The sequence below is a fragment of the Chrysemys picta genome, chromosome 20 (genome assembly GCF_011386835.1).
Source record: "Chrysemys picta bellii isolate R12L10 chromosome 20, ASM1138683v2, whole genome shotgun sequence".
Classification (NCBI taxonomy): Eukaryota; Metazoa; Chordata; order Testudines; family Emydidae; genus Chrysemys; species Chrysemys picta.
This window is the reverse complement of record NC_088810.1, coordinates 21,858,611-21,882,774: the sequence shown is the minus strand read 5'-3', so window position 1 is coordinate 21,882,774 and position 24,164 is coordinate 21,858,611. Positions and strand designations below refer to the sequence as shown.

Genomic DNA, 24,164 nt, shown 5'->3' with positions numbered 1-24,164 from the left:
GGATGCATATAGAATGGAACATATATTGAGGAGATATATATACACACATACAGAGAGCATAAACAGGTGGGAGTTGTCTTACCACCTCTGAGAGGCCAATTAATTAAGAGAAAAAAAACTTTTGAAGTGATAATCAAGCTAGCCCAGTACAGACAGTTTGATAAGAAGTGAGAGAATACTTACAAGGGGAGATAGAATCAATGTTTGTAATGGCTCAGCCATTCCCAATCCTTATTCAAACCGGAGTTGATTGTGTCTAGTTTGCATATCAATTCTAGCTCTCTGTATGTGTGTATATATATCTCCTCAATATATGTTCCATTCTATATGCATCCGAAGAAGTGGGCTGTAGTCCACGAAAGCTTATGCTCTAATAAATTTGTTAGTCTCTAAGATGCCACAAGTACTCCTGTTCTTCTTTTTATTGTTTAAAAGACTTCTGTCCGTGAGTGGAATACTTCCGGGAACCTGAAGGGAAACTGAGGCAGGGCCTGCAGTGGCATGCCACGCTCAGAGACTGCCCCCTCTCCTACAATAATTCTAAATAGTTATATATCGATACTAATGATCTCACAATCCTTGCGGCTGAATAAACACTTCAGCTCTGAAGCCCTAGGTGTTTGCCAAGAAAAGGCCATTCCTAGCCTGTAATTTTGCAGCGTGTTACGTATTTGTATTCCTGTTAGTCTGGGGAGCCTCAGCCACGGATCAGGGCCCCGTGGCGCTAGGCGCGGTACAAACACAGAATGAAAAGACAGTCCCTGGCCCAAGGCGCTTGCCATCTGAGAGACGAAGATGGACACGTTGGCAGTGGTACCAGCTCACCACCAGCCTAACCCTTGTTGAGATTTTTGTGGGCACCTCCCCCCAAGGAGGGGGAGCAGAGGGAAGCCGGCGGTGGACAGGGCCTGCGCTGCCAAGTCACGCTTCCTCTTTCGGTGTGCGTGGTTGGCTGTGTTTAGTGTTCATGAGTCACTTCACCAGCTGGGGTCGGGTCAGCCGTGTCATCTAGGGAACCGGCGGACGCGCTCCTTTGCGGGGGAAGTTTTGACTTCAGGGATGGGTCCGCTGTTGCTTTTATTATTATTTACTCCCTGCATTGTGGTAGCGCTCCAGAGCCCCAATGCTGGCCTAGGGCCCCGTGGTGCTAGGCGCTGTACAAACACAGAGCAAAGAGACGGTCCCTGCCCCAGAGACCGTACAGCTGGCTGGCTGTTCTGCTGAGTTCTGGAGGCTCAGACTTGGCTGCCTGAGTCTTCAGAGGAAACCTTGCAATTCCCCGCCTCCGTACCTTTGCTTTTCCTCCCCCCGTCCTCCGTCACTCACACCATCAGCGTAGCAGGAGCGGCACTTTCTTTTTTGTTGTTTCAGGCCGAGATTGTCCAACATGACTAGTGAGCTGAGATGCCTTCAAGGGGCCTGGTTTTCAGTGAGTACCAACCCCCCTGCCCACTGACAATCAATCCCCTGGAAAAGGGTCGCAAGTTGGGTGCCCAAAATCGGAGGCCCCCACAAATCACTAGCAGTTTCGCCAGCTCCAGGCATTGCAAAATCAGGATTCCAGAATCCATCTGGCTCCTGAGGTTTTTGCTCATGGGAGCTGGCACTGCCGGAAGCGCTGCCGGGCAAAGCCAGATTCCCGGCTGGTGGGAACATTGAGAATTTGGGGATGGCCCTGGGGAGCAAGGGGGTGTTGGTTATTGTGGCCCAGCGCTGCCGCCTGGCACTCTCCTGCCCGAGCGATGCAGGATGCAGATGTGGTTCGTGTTAGCTGCCCTGTCTTCTGCAAGAAGCAACGCTCCGCTGAGGGGACCCTATGTCCGAGTGGGGCTGAGTATCGAGGGCTGGTGAGACTAAAGGGAAGGGAATCGTGGGTCAGGAGAATGGTGGGGGGAGCTTGGGGTGTGCGTGTGAGATTGTGGGATTGCATCCTCAGGGCATCCAAGTCCCTGCCGCCTCACACGTCACTTACATCTCGGGCAGAGCCGTCCGCCTGCCCGTGGCTCCACCAGAGCCTCAGGGCCGGGGCTGAGCTGGAGGGAGGGAGCAGTTCTGGATCTGAGCAGGGAAAGGGTAACCTGCGTCTCCCCCGAGGGACCCCGACTAAACCCCTTGCCCCCCCCGAGACCCCTGTCCCCAAAGTGACTCATGCCAGCCTCCAGAAAAGCTTCAGACAGGCCCCCAAAAGACCCCTGCTCCAGAAAGACCCCAGACAGACCACAGGCCTCTGTTCCCCAAAACACCACAGCCAGTTCCCCCAGAGAGCCCCTGCCCCCGCAGACCCCCTCCCAGACAACCACCAACCCCAGAATCCCCCCCACCCCAATAACCACCCCCTGACCCCTCCCCAGCTATTTGACCCCTCAGCATCCACGACACCCTCCAGCATCCGCCCCATCCTCCATTTACCCCCCCTTCACCCTACCTGCCCCCATAGCTGCCAAGCCCCTTGCATAGCACCCAAGGCCAGAAGGGACCAGCGTGATCATCTACTCTGACCCCCCCGCGCCCCCCATATAGCACAGCCCAGGGACTGGCCCCAGAGCAATTCCTGGAGCAGAGCTTTTGGAAAAACCCCATCTGGATTTGAAACCGGTCCGCGATGGAGAATCCCACACGCCCCCAGATCAGTTGTCCCCGTGGTGAATTGCTCTCCCTGTTTAAAACGTCTGCCTTCTTTGCAGGCGGAATTTGTGTGGGTGATCTGCAAATTAATCTGAATATATGCAAACGACCCCATTACATAATTTGCATAGCACGTCACAGGTGCTGCACAAATCCAGGGGAGTGAGGTGTAGCGCCCCACCCAGCCCGGGGGTCTCTTTCGTGGTACAGCTGCGCCACCGTGTGGTCTGAGTGATAACTACAGGCACACACTGGGCCCCTCTCACTACCCGATGGGGAGAATACCCCTTCCTTCGTGTGCCTTGTCTATTCAAGCGGTGAGCTCCGCGGGGCAGGGACTGTCTCTGGGGCCTGGCCACACACAGAGTTATTCCCTGAGTCGCTGCCTGTGCGGACGAGCCTGGAACTGCGCGTTTGTGTGGCCCCTAGCACTGGGGGGCCCTGATCTCACCTGGGGCCTGTAGACACTGCACGAAATACACCTTGTGCTCATCAGAGCCGGTGTTATAATAAGGCTCTTGCTGCAGACAAGGAAGCCTGTGCCATTTCTCCCCTCCCTGGGGCTTGCAGGATGCCCTGAGAGCTGGGGAGGAGGGTGCTCTGGGTGAACAGGTTTAAATCAACAAGCCCAATTTCTTCCCCCACCCCCCCACCCCCCCCACACACGGGGGCCGCTCTTCTGGCTGGCAGAGGCCTTGTCCTTTGGCTCCTGTGATGCCCATTTATACCAGCCGGGGATCTGGCCCATCGACTCCAGTGGGGGGTGATGCAGATTTGTGCCAGCTGCAGATCTAGGGTGACCAGATGTCCCGATTTTATAGGGACCGTCCCGATTTTTGGGTCTTTTCCTTATATAGGCTCCTATTACCCCCCCATCCCCGTTCCGATTTTTCACCCTTGCTGTCTGGTCATGCTATGCAGATTTGACCCATGTCTTATAAATTAAATTAGCTTGGCGCACAGCCCAGGGGGACACCGTGCCGGCAGTAGCGCAAGCTACACTGTCGCGCTGCCCTCTGGCCCTGGAGAGATGTCATCTAGAGAGGAGCTCCGTCTCCATGGCCCAGGGACAATTGCGGTGCTGATACTTGTCCCGCAGCCACAGAGAACACGATGCAGACGTCACCAGCAAGCGGGTGAATGAGCGACAGCTGCAGTGGTGGGTGGCTACTTCTTTGCGCAGAAGCAGCCTGAGACCTGGCTCATGCCACCCAACAGGCCCCCACGTCCAGATGGTTTTCCGTTTGCTAGTGTCCCAGGTTTGGCTTTGAACCGGTGACCTAGAGGTGAAAATCCCACCTCCCATCCTCCTGGCTAAGAGCTGGTCTTGTGCGTGTATCGGTGTCGCTTTGCAGCTACAGCTTAACTTGGTGTGAGCTGTAGACACTAGGGCATGGCGGGAGCTATATGTAATGCAGCCGTTCATGCCCCTAGGTGCAGACTGGATGGGTGAGGAACTTGTCCCTGACAGGACCTTTGATCTTCATCACTGCAGGTTTAGCACCGAGCTCAGCCACTGAGCGGCACTCGGGCCCCACAGGGATGGGCGTGTAATAGACAGGCTGGTGCCTAAATAGAGAGAGTTCCTATCGGCTGAGACGTGAGTAAATACACGCTCCCCGGCCGCTCACCTGGGGCAAGGCAGCTAGGGCAAACCTGTCCACTTTGTAACTCCAGTTTGAACTGGTCAATTCTGCACGCAGCAAGGCCTGGAAAGCGGGGCGGGAAAGAGAAACCTATTCGGGCTGCTAGCCAATACTCGAGATTTCCCCATGCCGGTGACCTAGTGACTCGCACACTAAGAAGGGTTGAGTTGGGTCAATGTTTGGATGGGAGACTCTCAGAGAAAGGCCTGTGCGCTGGTCATTGTTATCCGTAGTGCAGTGGCACCGCCGAACCCCATCGCACAAATAGCAAAGAGACAGCCCCTGCTCCGGAGAATTCACAAAGCAGGACATTGCAACAGGTGACTAAAGAGGGGCAGGGAGAAGGTGACCAGATTATAGGAGCAACAGGGAGCACGTATCAGTTGCACCGCTCCATTATTAAGATCTGTCAGGACATGAAAACGGTGCTGAGTTTCTTAAAGGGCCCGTTAAAAATGAATTAACTAAACGAATGAGCGGATTTACATGCCAGTTCTCAGCAGATTGGTTCTGCACTCAGAGAGGAAGGGCTGGAATTTGGGGGACACGTTGCAGTCTTCAAACATGGAACCACGCCTGGGGCTTCGATACCAAAGGTACTTTCCCCGGTGCGTTCCTTGCTGGCCCGTCTATTTCAGCCTGGCACGAGCGCTGCCCGAGCGAGGTGCAGGTGCAGTCTGACTCAGTGGGTTAGCACTGGTTTTCTGGATGCCAGCCCAGCTGCAAACAGCCCAGGGTGTGCTGCTGCTGCTTAACAGAGCGTGGGAGACACGCACGCAGCCCGTTCCCTGGCATGCATGCCCTGGGACTATCCTAGGCTCCCTGGAGCAGGGGAAGTCATGGCGCCTGGTACCTGTCTCTGGGTGCATTCCATCCGCCCCCTGGACAGCGAAAGGCCGCCTGGGGATTGTGGAAAGGATTGTGGATCCTTCAAGGGAAAGGCTCCCTGAGACTAGTGAATAAGGATCCCCCATTCTGAGCCCCTGGGAGTGCTGCCCCCTATGTGCAGTGCATGGACAGGGCCCCCTAAAAGCATCAGACAGATGCCTCCCTCATAAGATAAAAGCTGGGAGGGGAGACAGAGGGGAAGGGACATGTCCAAGGTTGCACAGCAGGGCTGGGAATAGCACCTAGGTCACCTGAGTCCCAGGGCGGTTCCCTAGCCACTAGACCCCGCTGCCCCTCCAGGAGTCATAGTCCCAGTGCATTGCTGGGATCAGAGCCCGCAGAACAGACGTGAGGTTCTGTTACATGCCGTGATTACTTCCAGCGCAACATCCCTCTGGCTCAATACGGCGGCCTCTGTGCTGCGACGGGAAACAGGTGCCAACTTTGGCCCACAGGGGAGAGTTCGAAAAGCAGCCATTGGGATAACGTGAGTGGAAAAGTCTCTCTGCATTTTCCACTGCTGGGCAAATCAGATGGAGAAAAACAGCCCCAAACCTTCTTCTGTCAGGGTGAAATGGCCGGGCTGGGACTGGGGGCACCAGCACAGGGGGAATTCATTAAAAACAAAAAACTTATACTAAATTAAAGCTCTGCTGCAGAGAGCATTATTGGAGGACTCAGTTCCCCTACTTCCCCCCAATGCCCCCAACCCCTCCTCCCTTCTCCCACGCAACTCACCCCTTCCTCCTCCCTCCCCATCCCAACCCCCAAACCCCCTCCTTTCTCTCTGCCCCCCAACCCCATCCCTCCCCCGCTCATCCCTCCCACATCCCAAATTTCCCTGCCCTACTCCCTTCTTCCTTCCTCCCATGTGTCCTCTCCCCTCATTACCCCTCTCCATTCCCCCACCCCCATCTCCCCCCTCAATTCCCCTTATCTCCCCCTCCCCCTATAACCTTCCTCCATTCCCCTCTCCCCTTATCTCCCCCCTCCCCTCGGTATATTCCCCTCCCCTCCCCTTTCCACCCCCTACCTTATCTCCCCTTCCCATTTTATTCCCCTTATCTCCCCCATCCCTCCTCTATATTCCCCCTCCCTTCCGTATCTTCCCCTCTATTCCCCCTGATGTCCCCCTCCCCCTCCCCCTCTAACCCTCCTCCATTCCCCCCTCCCCTTATCTCACTCATCCCCTCTCTATAGTCCTCCCTCCTCCCCTTTCCACCCCCTACCTTATCTCCCCTTCCCATTTTATTCCCCTTATCTCCCCCATCCCTCCTCTATATTCCCCCTCCCTTCCGTATCTTCCCCTCTATTCCCCCTGATGTCCCCCTCCCCCTCCCCCTCCCCCTCTAACCCTCCTCCATTCCCCCCTCCCCTTATCTCACTCATCCCCTCTCTATAGTCCTCCCCCCTCCCCTTTCCACCCCCTACCTTATCTCCCCTTCCCATTTTATTCCCCTTATCTCCCCCATCCCTCCTCTATATTCCCCCTCCCTTCCGTATCTTCCCCTCTATTCCCCCTGATGTCCCCCTCCCCCTCCCCCTCCCCCTCTAACCCTCCTCCATTCCCCCTCCCCTTATCTCCCTCATCCCCTCTGTATATTTCCCCTCCCTCCTTTATTCTCCCTCTTCTTTCCATCCCCCTCCCTTATCTCCCCCCTCAATTTCCCCTTATCTCCCCCTCCAACCCTCCTCCATTCCCCCTCCCCTTATCTCACTCATCCCCTCTCTATAGTCCCTTCCCCCTTATCCTTCCCCCTCCTTATCTCCCCCATCCCTCCCCCTTATCTCCCCCTCTCCTCCCCCTCCCATTCTAGTCCCACTTCGCTCTCTGGGGTAGTTTGTCCCCTCCGGGCACTCGTTGGAGGGGTAGGTGGACGGGGGTTGTGTGTGTGTGTGTGCGTGCACGGCGGGGGAGGTGACGCCCGGTGCGTGCGCGGTGACGCCACTGCGGGGCGGAAGCGCGTGTGGGCGCCCAGTCCCGGAAGTGTGTGGGTGGCGCTGGTTCCGGTTCCGGTGGCTGCTGGGCTGGGTGGCGAGGGGGAGGCAGCAGGCGAAGGAGCGAGCGAGCCAGACACTCGGACGGGCGCAGACTCCGCCGCCCAGAGCCGCCGCCCGGGGACTGAGGTGAGGCCGGCGCGGGCGGGGCGCCCTTCCCCCGACCCCCGGGCGGCCGCGGAGCCGCCGCCGCCGCCTCCCGCCCCCAGCCTGGGCCGCCGCCTCAGCCGCTCGTCGGGCCTAGGCGGGGGGGGGGAGGTACCGTATTTACGGGGGGCCGGGGGCGATACCGTATTTACGGGGGGGTGGGGGCGGGGGATCAGGGGCTGAGGGTCAATGCGGGAGGGGGTTGACGGGGGGGGCTCCACGGAGAAGGGGGAATAGACGTGGACCTTAGGGGAGGGATCCCTGGGACTAATGGGGGAGCCGGGGGGGGGGTCAGCGGGGGCAGGGGACGGGGGTGTCTGGAGATATTAGGGGGCCGAGGCTCAATGGGGGAGGATTTCTGGGGCTCATGGGGGGGGATATAGACGCAAGGATGGGGGTGCTCTCTGGGGGGGGGAGGCTGGAGAAGGGAGCAGTGGGGGCGGTGAAAGTCTGTGGTGTCCAAGGAGGGTTGTGTTTCTGGGTGGGGATGGGGTTATTTGGGGGCTGCGGGACAGGGTCAGTTCCCAAGCGGGCCCCTAAGGAGCTGGCCGGGGGTATTTGGGGGCGGCTCGCTGTGGTGCGGTTTGACAAGCCACTAACTAGAAGGGCGCAGGAAATTCCTAGGGCATGGGGGAGAAGGAAGGTGTGGGCCCATCAAAGGAGCTTGCCTGGGGAGAGGGGTGTGGTGAGTATTAGGAGAAGGGTGCTGGGGTCTTGCGGGGGGTATTGTTAGTGCTGGGCTGGTTAAGCCATTGATCAGCCCTTATCAGCTTTTGCTGATCAGAAATTGCCTGCTCTAATCCTGGTTTGTTAGGGCTCTTGGTTTTCTCTCATTAATGACTGACTCCCTATAACTTGAGTGTTTAAACACTGGGGTGGGGGGGAGAGGAAAACCTACTTTAAATTGTCCTGCTCCACCCACGGTGGCAGTGGGGAGGTTTGGGTGCATTAATATAAATGTTTTGAGGTCCCCAAAGGAAGGTTCCATAGAAATTGAACATGGTTGTTCAAATATTAGGATACCTCCTCCGAAAATGGCGTTGCACCCATAATAACCCCCAGCAGACAGGGTTATGTGCATAAATTAAATACTGATGAATTCTGTAACCCTGCCAATTCCAATCATTATTTACCTGCTGGAAATTTAGACTATAGGGAACAATGTGGTTTTTTTTTTTTAACTTATTGTAGAAGGAAGAAACCGACTGATTCTTCCTTTTCTAGAGGGCAACACTGTATTCTCACCTACCTCCAATTCCCCTACTTTCCTTAGCTTTACCGTTTCTAAACATAGATCTTAACAGGAAACTTCATTGAGGAAGTATAAATCTTTAACCAAATGATCAGTCATCCCTAAGAAGGGCTGAAACAAGGTTTAAACTGGATTTAGTTTCCACAGTCTTGATGGTGGATACTGTTCACAGGGACTGTGTAGACACATCTAGGGCTAGTTCTGGCCCCCACTTATCTTCCAACTTGCATAGAGATGCACATTCCTTCCCTTCCCCCCCACCCCCCACTGGACAGTTGCAGTGCTTTTTGATGTTTCTTTGCTTGAATAATGCCATGGGTAGTAGGATCTTGTGTATTTACGTCCTGTACCTCAGAATATTCTTGGGAACATGAAATGCCTACATCTTGGCTTCGCTCTGTGTGATCAGGCAAAGCACATGCAGGTAGTTCTTAACACAGGGTTAATTGACCTAAAGAAATTAAAATCAGATGTGCATTCTTGAGCGGAATTCAGATGTTTGGATATTTTTTCCCTCTTGCTGGTACATCTGGGTGAGCTCAGCAGCTTGTGTGTTTTGGCACTCAGGCCTGTCTAGTAACAGAAGACAAACTGTTTGGCTTGTTTTGTCTGTCTCATGGTCCCGTCTTGCTGTAGTGTTTCATTTTTACATTTCAGTGGCAGGTCAGGAGGGAAGCAGATATTAAATGCTGGGTTTACATGGTGTGGTTTTAAGTCGGGTACTAGTAATTACGGCTGCTAATAGCAATGAAACCCTGGGTACCATCTCTTGGAGTTGGGAGTATTATCGGTTGGGGGTGGCTACTTCGTCTAAAGGAGCTTTATACAGGAAGGAACAAGATTCAAAGTCCTGTGGGTAATAATTGCATATTGATATAGTTGTTGCTTATTTCCTTTTATTTCACAGTCAGCAGGAGGGAGAAAATGAAAGCAGGCTGCAGCATTGTGGATAAGCCAGAAGGAGCAGGAGGTAAGGAAATGTGTATATAATGTGAGACTCTGCACAGTGAGAACTCTTAAAAGCCTGATTTTCATTTACACTGAGAACTCTTTACGTGGTTCTGACATTGTAAAGGCCCCTTTGTCAGAGCCGTGTGTGGATGGGGATCAGGCCATCAACGTTAATATCAAACAGCTCTGGAATTACGGTACAGGTGAGGTCTGATGTCCTGTGAGTTTTGGATTTAGAATCACGCAGAGCAGTTACTGGGTTAAGACTTGAATACATTTTCCTATGGATGTTTTGCATGCAGGGTTTGTGATCTCTGACCTTGGTTCATGCCCCACTATGCCTTGTAAGTATTTTCATACCCAATTACTGTCTGATATAGAGGTAACACAGATGTCATCCATCCGTAAGACAGTTTGGCTTAGCACAGTTCTCAGAAAAACCCCAAACCACCCTTTCCACAATGATCTGGGGAACCCTGCACCAATAGTTATGCTGGAAAACTGTTCTGGCACAGCTAAACTTGACAGTCATTCATAAGCACCTGTCAGCATGGCTGAAAGCGGTGTAGACTAAGGTTTTCTCTTAGAGGCTGGGCAGGTGACTGGATTCGATGAAAATTGTGGGTGCTCAAAACCTCTAAAAATCAGGCCTCTTGTTCAGATGCCTAAATATGGATTTAGGTGCCTGATTTTAGACACCCAAGTTCAAAAATGTGGCCAAGATGTCTGGTGTGTAAAGCTCCCTTTTCATTCCTTCTTGTTCTTCTCATGTCTTTTTTTATCTTTAGGTCTTGCTTCTGGTTGGTTTCACAATGTTGATTTTTCACATTTTCTTCTCTAGGAAGGCAGTATTGCATTGTTACAGCAAGAACTGCTGGACAGGACCTTTGAGTTCTAGTCCTATTATTTATACTATAGTAGCGTGTAGAGACCGTAACCAAAATCACAGCCCCATTCTGCTAGACACAGTGAAAAGCAGCCACTGCTTTAAAGACCTTACAGTTGCTGAGCTCTGTTCCTAGCTCCAGTTTGCTCTGTATTCTTTTGGTTTAATGGCTTTTAATTATTTCACTCTGTTGCTTTGGGTTCTCTTCAAGGCTATCACTTCCCAGAGTGGGCATACAAAACTGAATCGAGCCCCGGCTCCCGTCAGATCCAGCTCTGGCACTTCATCCTGGAGCTGCTGCAGAAGGAGGAGTTCCGCCATGTCATCGCCTGGCAGCAGGGCGAGTATGGGGAGTTTGTGATCAAGGACCCCGACGAGGTGGCGCGTCTGTGGGGCAGGAGGAAATGCAAACCGCAAATGAACTACGACAAGCTGAGCCGGGCCCTCAGGTGAATGGAAGGATGCTTGAAAACCATTGTTGACGAGGGTGAAATAGTCAGAATGGGGTTGACAGGGAAGGATAGCTGGAAGATGTGGTTGATTCATGTACAAAGTTGATTATGGAAATTGAGACACACACACACACACAGCGCAATTGCCCCTAAATTTTGGAAAATTATGGGACCATCTGGTTGGTTGATACAGTTGTATTTGGAAAAGGTTAGACAGACATGGAGAGGAAATGGCCACAGGGTTGTGACATAACAGAATATTTTTCCTCTACCCGACTGTGGGGTATAATGTCATAAATTTGCATTTATAACTTGAAGATCATTGTAATCAGGATTATTTACTTCTCGGGAACTTTCCTGTCTCTCCTCTTCCTCCGGTTCTGACGCCTGCTTGAGTAATAGAGGTGTTGCAGGAGAAAACATTGGCTTATTCCATTATTCCGTCAGTGATACGATTTCTGAGAAAGCAACTCCCTTGTTTAAGACCAGTTCCTACTTGTACAGAATTAGAGGGTGAAGACATGGGATTAAGGTTCCTTCTTGATCCCACAATCAGTTGTTTTACAACAATTGTATTTCCCTTAGCTTTATCCTGGCGGTTGTATCTATAAACATAAGTCACAGCGCAGTGGGATCCTGGTCTATGACTCTGACCCCCTAGGTGCCACAATAATACAAATAATAAATAATCATCGTGGGCCCCCCTCGGTGTTCTTCTGCACCTGCTGCAGCAGTAAATTCAGCTCTAATCTGCTGACATCAGAGGAGTGTGCACCAGACAGAGGGTAGTATATGGCCAATCGTGTCATTTGGTTTAGTGGTGGTGATCAGTTTTTACTATGCACTTCTGAATCTATTAGTAAAGTTCTGTTACCCTTTCTCCTTGCCAACTTCAATCCTAGCTCTTGAAAGCTTTCCCTCTGCGTAACCTTCACCAGAACGCAAACCAGTTTTATTTACCCCCTTCAAGAGCTTTTCAATCTCTGCTCTGTAGTTTGAAGCAGGAGTTAGCTCAAAATGGGCACAGTCCTGTTGGCTGGGGAGATGTAGCCTGGTCAGATCTGTCGTCATAAAAATAACACTGCACTCCGTTCTGAGACGTTGTGGTGTTACCAACCTCGCTAATAATATGGGCCTCGCTGTCATGTGCCCTCTGATCCCTCCTGGGCAGGGCAGGCAAAGATAAACAAGGAAGCAAACAAAACAGACACATAATGGAACAGGAAGGAAACAATAAATTGAATAACACCAACACTGCAATTGATGTATGGGAGTGGAAAAAACTCCACCTGCCTGATCCAGCCATGGTTCCTCGATCGCACTTAGAACTTCACTGGAGTGAGATTAATCAGCAGTGCTGGCACAAACAGCCACCTCAAGTAGGAAACCTTTGTCTTCCCACCCCCTCCCTGTACTCCAGCTGCTTGGTTTCTTGCCATCTGTGCAAACACAAAGTGCTGACAACCAAGATTTTTAAATAACAAGGGGTGTGGGGGTGAATCGTGTGTAGTATTTTGGTGTACTGGTTAGGTCTACACTATGAGCTAGGGTTGTGATTTCCTGCTTGCGTTGCCATGCACTCGCTCTCCTCGGGCTAAAAACAGTCGTGTAGCCATGGTAGCCCAGGCAGCCGTTCTGAGTGCAAACCCACTTAACCCCGCAGGTGCGAACTTGACGGCTAACCCATGCCGTCGCTCGCCGCTACCGTGGCTACGCTACAATTTTTAGTGTGTTACCTTGATGTGAACTAGAGCATGTCTACGCACGCTGGGATCTCACCCCAAGCTCATAGTGTAGACATGGCCACTGGGAGCCCGAGGGCCAAGGTTAGCCCTGGTGCAAGCAGGTATGGTTCCCATTGGAGTTGATGGCAGGGGGAGGTGCTGATTTCCTCGCAGACGTGCAGCACTTGGATTAGCGGCTCTGCCTATTTGTAGTTCCTCTTCACTTGCAGCAGTGATCAAAGGAGGATGCGTATTACTGTTCCTGCTACAATGATGGGTCAAGCAGACCACGGAGGGGAAGTCACTCGCCCGAGCTCACAGGCAATTCAGTGGTCGAGCTTGGGACAGAATCCAGGTCTCCTGAATGCCCATCCATTGCCCCATACCCCGGACCATGGTGTCTCCTATAGTATCCAAGAAGCTGGAGATGGGAAGGACCTTTGAGGGCATCTCTCCTCACCTTCCAACAGCACAATGACACTTTTGTCAGCAGTTCCACTGACGCCATTGAGTGGGTGCTCCCATATGCTTTCAGAACGTGAGCTTTACTTTAATCCAGACTGGCTTATGGAAACGTTCCTTCCCATTCTCAATCCTTTAACATCCCTGTGGCAACTACAGCTACTGCTTACGTGGAATAGAAGCCACAGAAAGTAACGTACTTCGCTATCTTTAATGGAATTTAGCAGTTGGAAATGACGAGCCAGTACGATGTGCCCGGCCAGCTCTCTGGGCTGCCAGCAAGTCCTCTGGGAACCACAGTCTAGGAAGCCCTGTGTTGGGAGGCAGTGTCACTGATCTCACCATTTGGGAGGCCTAGTTGAGAGAGCACTGCAGTGGGATCTACGGTTTTATTCCCAGCTCTGCCACTGGCCTGCTGGGTGACCTTGGGCAAGTCACTTTGTCTGTTTCCTCATCTGTAAAAAGTGGATAATGATACTAACCTTCACAAAGTGCTTTGAGACCAATGGCTGAAAAGAGCTATAGACGAGCTAGGAATTATTCTTCTTTGGAAACTTTTCCTGACGACAGCCGCAATTTTCATGTGCTTAATTTTATTCTTCTTCTCTGAGTAGCTTTATTTCTTTGTAGACCGTTGAAACTTGGACATAGTCGAAGGAAGGCAAACCTTAGAGTGGCTTAAGCAATAGACATTAAGCTGTATTGCATCTGACTGGCAGAGCTCTTGATAGTGTTTTCATTTGTTTTTGACAGATATTATTATAACAAGAGGATTCTTCACAAGACAAAAGGCAAAAGGTTTACCTACAAGTTCAACTTCAACAAGCTGGTGATGCCCAACTATCCATTTATTAACATACGGCCCAATGGTAAGCTGGAAACGGGGTTCCTGTCAAATCCTAATCGATGTGCGTTGATTGGCAGCATGTGGAATGCTGAGCTTGTGCTGTGACATGCCTGTAGTGCAGGGAGGCAGCTAAAATCCCACCCAGCGATCTGCACGGATTCCTTCCGCAATCTCTCATTTGTCCAGGCTTCCAAGCAATCAGTGCTAATATGGTGGGAATGTCAGTACTATGATGATACTTAAACTGGAGTGCACTTCCCCTCCGTTTGCCCTCCCGTGGCGGCCTTTAAGGCAGTGGTCCCCAACCTTTTTCATCTGGCGCATGCCAGACAACAAGCCACGGAGGACCGTGGCGGCGGACGAGCATCCGCCGAAATGCCGCCGACAAGCAGCAATGTCAGTAGGCGTTGCCTCTGGATGACGCTGCTTGCCGGCGGAATTTCAGCGGATGCTCATCCACCGGCCAGTACGCGGGTGCACTTAGACACCCTGGCGGGCCCCATGGCACCCTCGGGCACCGCGTTTGGTACCCCTCCTTTAAGGCAAGCTCGAGGCATATCGGCTTTCTATGTAACCTTGGTTGGTTGTCTTTATTGGATGTTGGGGATTTGCTTCGCTCGCCGTTTTATTGGAGTGTCTTGTCCTTCTGATAATAGAAGGTTTCAGTTCTATTGCAGGGACCTTGTCGTACGTGCTTGCAAAGCACCCTGTACGTTTATGGTGCCGTATAAATGTGACCTTTCCTGTTACGATGTCCAGAGGTCTCCGGGACTGGCTGCATGTAAATGTTATCAAAATGTTCACAGCCTAAAGACAGCGATAAAGAACTCTCTGCTCTCCTGAAGAGCAGTTAAACCAGCTCTTGTGCTGACAGCAGTCCTTGATTGCTTTGTTCCTGCCCCTTTTGTGTCGAGCAGAACAATTCTTGGCTAAATTGCTCTGGCTTTCAGGAGAATTTACTATCAAGTGCACATCAGAGCAGCTTCCAGTGGTAGGTTTTGACTGACTTGTGAGTCACGGGAGTTCCTGAACTCTTGTGGTGACCCAAATCCACAATGGTTTAACAGGGCAGCCGCAAGGTGCTTAGATAGGAAGCTTCAGTTTTGGCCATTAGGATGTTTGGGGCATTGAGTCTCTTGTCTTTGAGTCAATAATTCCTGAGTATACGTTCCACACCAGGGTTTGGGCTAATGCCAGCATTAATGCGGCAATTATGTTAGAGGGTCCATCCATCTTGAGTTCCACTCTGGTGGGTTTTGCCGTGGAATCTAAGATCCTCATACGATTGAGGGCTAACCCTGGAATCGTAGGGAGCGCACGACCCCAGGAAAGAATGCCTTCTAACGTTGAAGGATGAGAGTGCCATTGGTGGGTGTAGAATGGCACCTGCATACCTAAACAGCCCCCCTCCCCCTGCCGCTCATTGGGGGGGATCATGTTGAACATGATCAGTGGGACGCTTCTGGGAGCCATTACGTTTGGGGCCTAAACTGCAGAACTCAATGCTGCAAGAAGTTGGATCAGAAGGGACCCTCGCCTGGCCACGTTCAGAGCGCCATGCTGGCCTGACGAATGGCTGAAGATCAACCTAACAAAGAAAAGGGGATAGTGTTTGTGAAGAATGAGTGGTGGCTGCTATTCAAAGCGGGGGATGATAGTCTGAGAGAGAGATGTTTGTTATCCTTACTGTTGTACTTTGTGCTTAGCTACCATGATGACTGGGGCACTTTCATAAATACCTAGCTAGATCCTGGCAGTGCAGCTACTGTGCGTCTAACTCCTCATTTGGCAGCCTCAACTATGAAAGTCCAGAACTGTGGTTTCAAAGAGCCTGTCCTTTAAGAAAACATCCACCCTGGGGTAGAAGCCAATGGAGGAGTAGAAATCGCCAATGAAGTAGAGGTGCTTCCCCCATGTGAGAAGTGTCGCATGTAGGGAAGAAATGTATTTTCCAGGTGCCCTGAACTCAAGCATGAGGGATATAAAATGTAGCGTGGAGCTGCACTGCAGATCTATAATTACGACAGCAACAAGTCTGAGCAGTTCCACCCCAACATTGCTCACTACTGCTCCTGTTTGCCGCCACTCCCTCCTGTCCCTGGGGCATGCATTTAAAAAAAAAAATAGTTTGGAGAATTGGAATGCATCTGTCTAATTACAACCTGTTTTCTTTCCTCCTGGCTGGGGGTGGGGGTTGGGATATTAAACCTGTTTGGGGCACTGGAATCAGATTTCCCCCTCTCTCCTTTCTGTTGTGTGCACTTTACCGGGTAGAGGTACTTGGGTCTCTTTGTGTCTGAGGTGAGAGCAGGCACAAAACTGCTTTAATCAGACTTCTATTAGCAATAGCAAATATTAAGCACAAGGGTCTTCTCAAGCCTTCAGATGAGAGTTGTCTGAAATGGTGGGCAAAAGGAACCTGTTTGAGTAGCAATATTACTGGGGAAATCGTCTGAGACCAAATCTCTTCCATTCTGGAAAAGCACAAACGGGTGGGTTTTGAAGTTCCGTCGTGGAACTCAGTGGTTTGAGCATTGGCCTGCCAAACCCACGGTTGTGAGTTCAATCCTTGAGGGGGCCACTTAGCGATCTGGGGCAAAATCAGTACTTGGTGCTGCTAGTGAAGGCAGGGGGCTGGACTCAATGACCTTTCAAGGTCCCTTCCAGTTCTATGAGATAGGTATATCTCAATATTATTATTTATTATTAGATTACTTTCCTCCCTCGCCACGTGGGTTCCTAACCCTCCTTTCTCATTCTCTCCCTTGCACAGGGGTCGTCCCACAGAGTGCCCCACCCGTCCCCACCGCCTCGTCCCGCTTCCATTTCCCACCCTTGGACAGCCACTCTCCCACCGCGGACGCCCAGCCCAGCCGGTTCTCCGGTGGATCCCTGGGGCCAGCCAGCCAGGAGCCTCTGAACGACAGCGGCGACAGGAAGCCGGACGTGCCGGAGTTGGAGGATGTCTCCTCAGACTGGCGGCGTGGTGTGGATCTCATGGCTTCTCGGAATGCCGTGGGCCCGGGGAGCATCAATAACCCAAAGCGCAAGCCGGAGGTCATGCTGCCTCTCTTCACGAGGCCTGGGATCTACCCGGATCCTCACAGTCCTTTTGCCGTGTCCCCTCTTCCAGGACGCGGTGGGGTCTTAAATGTCCCAATCTCGCCTGCCTTGTCTCTGACTCCAACCCTCTTCTCCTACAGCCCCTCGCCAGGTCTCAGCCCCTTCACAGGTAGCAGCTGCTTCTCTTTCAACCCCGAGGAAATGAAACACTACCTGCATTCACAAGCCTGCTCGGTCTTCAACTACCACCTGAGCCCGCGGACTTTCCCCCGCTATCCGGGGCTCATGGTCCCACCACTACAGTGCCAGATGCATCCCGAAGAGCAGCCCCAGTTCCCGATCAAGCTACAGCCTCCACCTGTGGGACGGAAGAACAGAGAGAGACTGGAAAGCACTGAAGAGGCGACTGCCCCACAGCTCGCTCCTGCTTCGCCCAGGGTTAAGGTTGAGCCCATAGCGGACCAGGAGCTTGAGAATGAAGAGCCACCAGCCAAAGGGAAGGACAAAAGTGAGGAGGAGGAGGAAGGGCCTGGCATGGTAATGCCAAACACCAGCCTGGAAGGAGAGAGAGGGGCTGTATTTGCCAGGCCAGCTGCCCCGTCCTGGCCCTCTGCACCACCCGCACCTACCCGGATAAACTTCCCCACTGAAGAATCCCAGGGGCAAGGGGAAGGAGGTGGAGAGAAGCCATCCAGAGAGCCAGTGGGAGACACCGGGGCGCAGGAAAAGAGAGAGGATGCCCTGATGCCACCAAAACTGCGTCTGAAACGTCGTTGGAACGGTGACCGGCAGGCTGAAGGCCCAGAGGAGCACCAGAACGGGAAGCTGCACTGGAACGGCGTGCTGAGTGCCTCGCGCCTCGTCCCACCGCCCAAGGCAGTGACAGCCACGGCTGCCTCAAACACCTAGGAACTAACTGGAAAGCGCTACAGTCCGTTTGTGTTAGAATCCATGTATTTATGTAGCAATGTTGCGGCGGGGGCGGGGCACTAGAATGGTTTGATAATTCTAGGGACTAGGACTTTGGGTTTTTGTTTTGTTTTTAATTTGTTGACTCGAAGGTGAGACTCTGCTGGTCCTGGTTAGGAGAGGGAGGCGCTAACCTCTTCTGTGCGTGAGGTCGAGGCCTTACGCAAACTCCAGAAAGACCAAGCCACAGTCTCCAGTGAGGCTTATGAACTCCAGACATAATCTACTTTATATTCTCTAGTATTTATAGAAGCAAGAATCTGACTATAGTTTCTTTTTATGGCGTCGGGTGCGGCCGTGGAAAAAGATTTCCTAAACAGTTCAATCGGAGATGCGATTTTTTTTTTTTTTTTTTGGTCGGCATCACGAGCTGTCGCTCTTTTCAGCGGGTTTGGCGGACGGGAATGTTGCACTGTCTTTAAATTGAAACAGAGATTGCAGAAAGACAAACACAAAAAACCAAAACAGCTTGGCGTCAGTAGGAGGAAGCTGCTGAAAACTCAGCAGTCGGTGGTTTTTGAGTCAAGCTGTATTTCTGACAAACAGCTCTCATTAGGACTTGAAGACGCAATGGTCATTCTTGCAGCCTTCTTGAAATATTGAAAAAGCCATGAGCAATTGTCAAATCTTTCAGGGAAGGGAGTAGTGGAGTGGGAAAAATAACCTAATGCCTTTAATAGAATGCATTAAAATGTACCCTAGGTTTTTCTTCTTCTTCTTTCTAATAGTCTGGGTGAGGTGGGGAAGTGATTGGAAGATTAACCCTCTAATTTGATTGTGGTGAGTTCATGGAAAAGGAATGAGAGCTTTGTTAAATCTACTCCCTTTATTGTTTGGTTCCCCTATCACTTTGAGTCATGCCTTAAGTACATAGATACACTTTACGTGGTCAGGGTCTGTTGACAGAAGAAACTTGTATAACATCTGGATCACCTTGACCGAGGTTGGGTTTCCATTTGGTATTGGGGGTCTGTCTCACTTTTAATACCATTGGAAGGAAAACGTTGTTTAGATGGACTGCGATGGGTGCGGATATAAAGGATTGCGTGGAGGGACAGGAACAGGGCAGGGGGACATTGAAGACAATGTTCCAGTGGGGGCAAGAGAGGTGAATTTTAGAGGGCAAGCTGGTGCTGTAGAGCATGCCAGTAGTTTGGTGCGTGGTGGTGGTGGCGGCTACTCAGAACTTGCTTTGTAAATCTTGCCACATTATTTGCGATAAACCTGCTGGTTCCCTGGATAGCTATGTTTCTCATTAGACTAATTGGCCTGGGCTTCGGATTACACCGAGGAATGTGATTCTTTCCTGTTGCATTGGGACTAATTTCTAATGATTCCTTGAAAGGAACTTGAACGATTGATCTCGGCAGGGATAAAGTCGCATCTACAGTGTTGTTGTTTATTCATGCACGTCTAGGAAAACAGTTGTGAGCAGGCAAGCTACTTTAATAGAGAGCTTAGCAACTGTTGTGAGGGGCAGGGGCAGTATGTGTGAGCAGAGTATGACTTGCATACGCTATTACGCAAATATAAACCTGGTCTACATGGTTAAGAGGGAAGTTTGCCTGCTCAGCTTGGAGTTGAAAACCTGACAGTAAGGCCCTGCCTAAGCAGAATACTGTACAAAGTACAAGGAGCATTCTTAGACGAACTGCTCTGTTTGGTAACTACTGCCTGAGAGGCACTGGCAGAAACGTGTGTAAATCAGGGGGCGGGGAAGGGGTTCTGAGCTCTTTACGGGGGCAGCTCTGCTTAGTTGCAGCATCTGTGCCGTGGCACAGTTCCCACTTCTTTCCCAGCTGCCTGATCTGTGCACGCTGCATTAGAACCCACGGACTTCCTAGCTCCCAGTTCTTGGCCGTAATCCTTCCCCCACAGGGTTGCCTTTTCAGCATCGAGGTTTACCTCCAAATTTGGAAGTGAGCACGGGGGGAAAGGGAAAGGCGTCCCTGGCTTTCGGAACATCCCTTTCCCGAAGAGCGGGCCAGCAGATGTCAGTATGAACTCAGGAATAGAAACTCGAGGCCTTTCGAATCAGTAATGCATATCTTCAGCCCCGTCATACCCAAGTGCCAGAATCAAGGGATGCTGCTCCCGTTTGAGCGGGAATAAAATCACCCGTTTCGCACTTCTTTTTCCAAATGAAAGGTAAAGCTACATTTAAAATGTCATTTGGCTTTAAAAGTTTGCAATCGGTTTGGGTTGGGGGTGGGAGGGTCGATTGTCATTGCACTGCAAACTGGGATCTTCAAGTTCAGGGATAAAGGACTCAGGTTCTCAGGACAATGGACCAGTGAACGCCGGGTACATCGGCGTTGGGGTGATGTATTCAGCTTTGGAGAAGGGGGCGGCAAAGCCCATTAGGCAGCGTTCCCCTGTTCCCTAGCTGGCTCCGGAAGACACCTCTTTGCAAAGGTGTTCCTCCTGACCAGACTTAACATTGCCTCGCAGCAGCTTAAAGGAGGAAGCTTATAAATACATTTTAAATAAAATATATATATATTCCAGTGTGCCAAATATTTAAACTTTTAAAGTTTAAATGGTTGAAATCTCAGCGTCCACCTGTATTAACTAATCAAGAGCATGTTAATGTTTTAAACCATTTTCGCTTTGTTTAGCCATAGAGAATCTGTAGGAAAGGAACTTTAATGAGACAACCAGCTGTAATCTGAGGTTTGGGGGGGAGAATTGTCAGGGCAAAGCATGAGGGTGGGAATGTTAGCCGAGCATCTCCCCTCCGTGTTGCAAAATTGTCAAACCCTGGGGGTCCGTCTGCTCAGTAATGAAAATTATTCCTCACATCCCCCAGGGAAGGGCGAGTTGGGTTTTGCAAGGCTATACTAGCTAGGGGTGGTATTTGGCTAATACTGCCCTGCTCCACATAGGGAATTTAACCTCTCTACAATACTGTGTGGGTGAAGAGAAAGGAATGGCCTCCTCTCGAAGCATTAAAACCCTCGTGACAAGCGGTCACTGTCTTCACCTACAAGACAGGTTAAACCCATTGCTTGGTTGTCTTATTTTTTTATTTATTCTATAATTATGTGTTTATTTTTTAAAGTAACTTTTTTCTTTTGTTTTCCTCTTATGGTTCCTGGTGGGTTTTAAAAAGGATTTCTTGGTTTGAAATATTTTTAATCAGATTGTTTAAAAAAAAAAACTGTTAAATTTTAGTGTGTTTTTAAGGAGAAAAAGTATTTACTGATAGAAAGTTTTTTTAAAAAAAATTCACTTTTCGTGAGGCATGTTCTTTGACTTCGTTAGAGTTGATTCAGCAGGGATTAATATGGATGCATACACATCTGACTCTGTTAGCTTGAGCTAGCTGTCCACTGAAAGCAGAATTAAGTGTGTGTATATGTACATAAAAATGTAAAGTAGTCTTTAAATACTCCATTGTGCAGTGCCTTTAGCTGTCCCACTTTCTATAAAGTCTTCAAAGTTTGCATATATATATTATATATATATATGATGTAATGTTATAGAAATATATGTATAATATACATATTTTTTTCCAGGGGTATCTGATAGCTCTGTATTTTGTTATGGAAGTTGAAAGAAAAAAAAAGTATTTTACCTCAAATTAAAAAGTTAAATAAACCTTTTAAATAAGTCAACAACGTTTTTTTAGTTTATTTGTGCTTTGTCAGATTGTTTGTCTCTCTGGTGCCCATTAGCAGAGTATCTTCATGCCTCAGACACGGTAGCGCGTGGATGCTCACATGCGTGGTGAGATATGGGGAAGAATCATGCACATTTTACAAGGTGGGAAGCAAATAGATTAAGTGATTCAACCGTTGTCTTACAAGAAGTCTCCAGCAGAACTGAAAACTGAATCCAGGTCTTCCAAGTCGATTGCTTTAACCACCCGACCGAACTCGGCACTCTGAGGCCTGGCTGTTATATAGCACTTGGAGACCTGCAGAGGAAAAGTTCTCTTACAAAAGGTCAGTATGACGATCTGCATTTTAGGGATGGTGAAACTGAGGCACAAGGGTGTGTGTGTGTGTGTGTGTGTGTGTGTGTGAATTGACCGTGGTTGTGTGGCAGAGCCATGAGTAATACCCAGGTGTCCTGATTACCAGTCCTGTGCCTTAGCCAAGGACCATTTTTACAGGCTTCCTTAAATGCCACTTGCATTCAGAATCTTGTCGCATGCATTTCTCTAACAACCCTCCCCTCCTTTCTCCTCCTGCTAATGGAGATCAGTATTTCCTTCTCCACAGTGCACTGTCAGTAGCCATGTCATTGCTCCCTTAAACCCTTGAATATGCCTCCTCTTCTGACTGTCACCATGACTACTCTCTCCTTGGTACGCGTGCAGCTTCGTAATCCGGCAGCTTCGTGCTCTGCTCCTTGCGGTTCCTCTGGTTTGTCCTAAACTGCGGCCTGCTCCTCACAGCCGACACCAGCAGGCTGTATGTTTTTTTCCAGGTCATTCTGAACATTGCTTCGTGGAGACGCACAGTGCGTTCTGGCTGTTCATATTGATGATGCTCCTCATGTCCTCCAGCAGAACGAGTTTGCCCTGTATCTATTTTCCCCCTTCTCCAGAGAACTCAAGTGTGTGACCTCAGTGGCGTGTTTCGGCTCCCCCCCCCTCTCCTAGCTGGCGAGCAAACTCAAACCTGAATTTCCAGTGACTGGCGACTGTCCAAACTGTACAGGTGGAGGCTTCTCTCGGGATGCGTGTGGTGAGTTAAGTTTTGGCGCCATTCGTGTACTGGAACGCCTCTGATTTTGGAATTGTGCAGTTTGTTGCCAATGTCCTATTTTAACCTGCTCGCTCTCTCTGAGCGAGGCTGAAGAGGTGCGAGAGGCAGTTGGCTGCATGGCAGGAATTCATCTTGAGTGCAGTCTTCCCATCGTCTTGTCGTAATTATCCTTGGGTTTAAGTGCATTGTGTTCCTGTGCCCATCTCTAGCACCTTTGTCCAAGCCTTCCCATATACAGGGTATTTTTTGTTTACAGTTTTAACACTGCCCTCTGAATAACACTAACCGACATAGAGTTGGGAGAGATAAGCAGCTGTTAAAGACCTACTGAAGGACTGGACATGCAGCCCATATAATGGAGGACAGCCACTCAATGTGCAGCGGCAGACAAAAAAGCAAACAATGTTGGGCGTCATTAAGAAAGGGATAGATAATAAGACAGAAAATATCATATTGCCTCTATATAAATCCACAGTACGCCCACACCTTGAATACTGCGTGCAGATGTGGTCGCCCCATCGCAAAAAAGATATATTGGAATTGGAAAAGGTGCAGAAAAGGGCAACAAAAATGATTATGGGTGTGGAATGGCTTCTGTATGAGGAGAGATTTATAAGATCGGGACTCTTCAGCTTAGAAAAGAGACTAAGGGAGGATATGATAGAAGTCTATAAAATCATGACTGGTGTACAGAAAGTAAATCAGGAAGTGGGGGTCACCAAATGAAATTAATAGGCAGCAGGTTTAAAACAAATAAAAGGAAGTATTTCTTCACACAACGCACAGTCAACCTGTGGAACTCTTTGCCAGAAGATGTTGTGAAGGCCAAGACTACAACAGAGTTCAAAAAAGAACTAGATAAGTTCATGGACGATAGGTCCATCAATGGCTACTAACCAGGATGGGCAGGAATGGTGTCCCTAGCCTCTGTTTGCCAGAACCTGGGAATGAGCGACGGGGAATGGATCACTCGCTTACCTGTTCTGTTCATTCCCTCTGGGGCACCTGGCACTGGCCGCTGTCAGAAGACAGGATACTGGGCTAGATGGACCTTTGGTCTGACCCAGTCTGGCTGTTCGGCTGTTCTTATGTTAAGAGGTGGGGTATCCTCCAGATGACACCTGGCCCTAACGAGCTGTATCACTGACGTGCTAATAATATGGTCAAGCATTTCCCCCTCATTTCTATAACTGCACTGTGGACTCTCTCTAAGGAAAACTCTTAACTGTTTCATTTGACTATCTGAAATTTTGCCTGGTGAGATTTCCGGCCATGAATACAATGAGTTACGTGCTGTGGTGTAGCTTGATGACCACAAGGTTGGCAGGTAAAAGGATTAAACGTGTCTTTTAAGCCTAGGACTGTGCCAACAGCTAGCAACGATCCCAGCAGCAGGAATCCATGGAATGCTCTCCTTGGTTACAGGAAGAGGCCTTAATTGCTCAGGGATGGTACTGATGTGAGATTCTCCTGGTGCAATAGGCTTCAGCCCACCACCACTGGGAACCTGATGTTGGATGGTCAGTAGCCAGAAGCCTT

At 50.3% G+C, this 24,164-nt stretch overlaps 1 protein-coding gene across 1 annotated transcript; it reads left to right on the top strand.

Annotated features, from left to right (window-relative positions):
• The first annotated feature begins 7,053 nt into the window (after positions 1-7,053).
• Positions 7,054-21,281, top strand: ETV3 (ETS variant transcription factor 3). The gene is made up of 5 exons (XM_005311238.4): positions 7,054-7,286; positions 9,464-9,526; positions 10,605-10,842; positions 13,785-13,900; positions 16,652-21,281. Exons 2-5 carry the CDS (start codon positions 9,481-9,483, stop codon positions 17,848-17,850), a joined length of 1,599 nt encoding a protein of 532 aa, XP_005311295.2. The 5' UTR covers positions 7,054-7,286; positions 9,464-9,480; the 3' UTR covers positions 17,851-21,281.
• Positions 21,282-24,164: the final 2,883 nt, after the last annotated feature.

Bases quoted from the DNA above. Each gene is read 5' to 3' on its own strand.
- ETV3 (XM_005311238.4), top strand. From the start codon at position 9,481: ATGAAAGCAGGCTGCAGCATTGTGGATAAGCCAGAAGGAGCAGGAG. The intron at 10,843-13,784 runs GTGAATGGAAGG...TGTTTTTGACAG, and splicing joins AAGCTGAGCCGGGCCCTCAG to ATATTATTATAACAAGAGGA. The intron at 13,901-16,651 runs GTAAGCTGGAAA...TCCCTTGCACAG, and splicing joins TATTAACATACGGCCCAATG to GGGTCGTCCCACAGAGTGCC.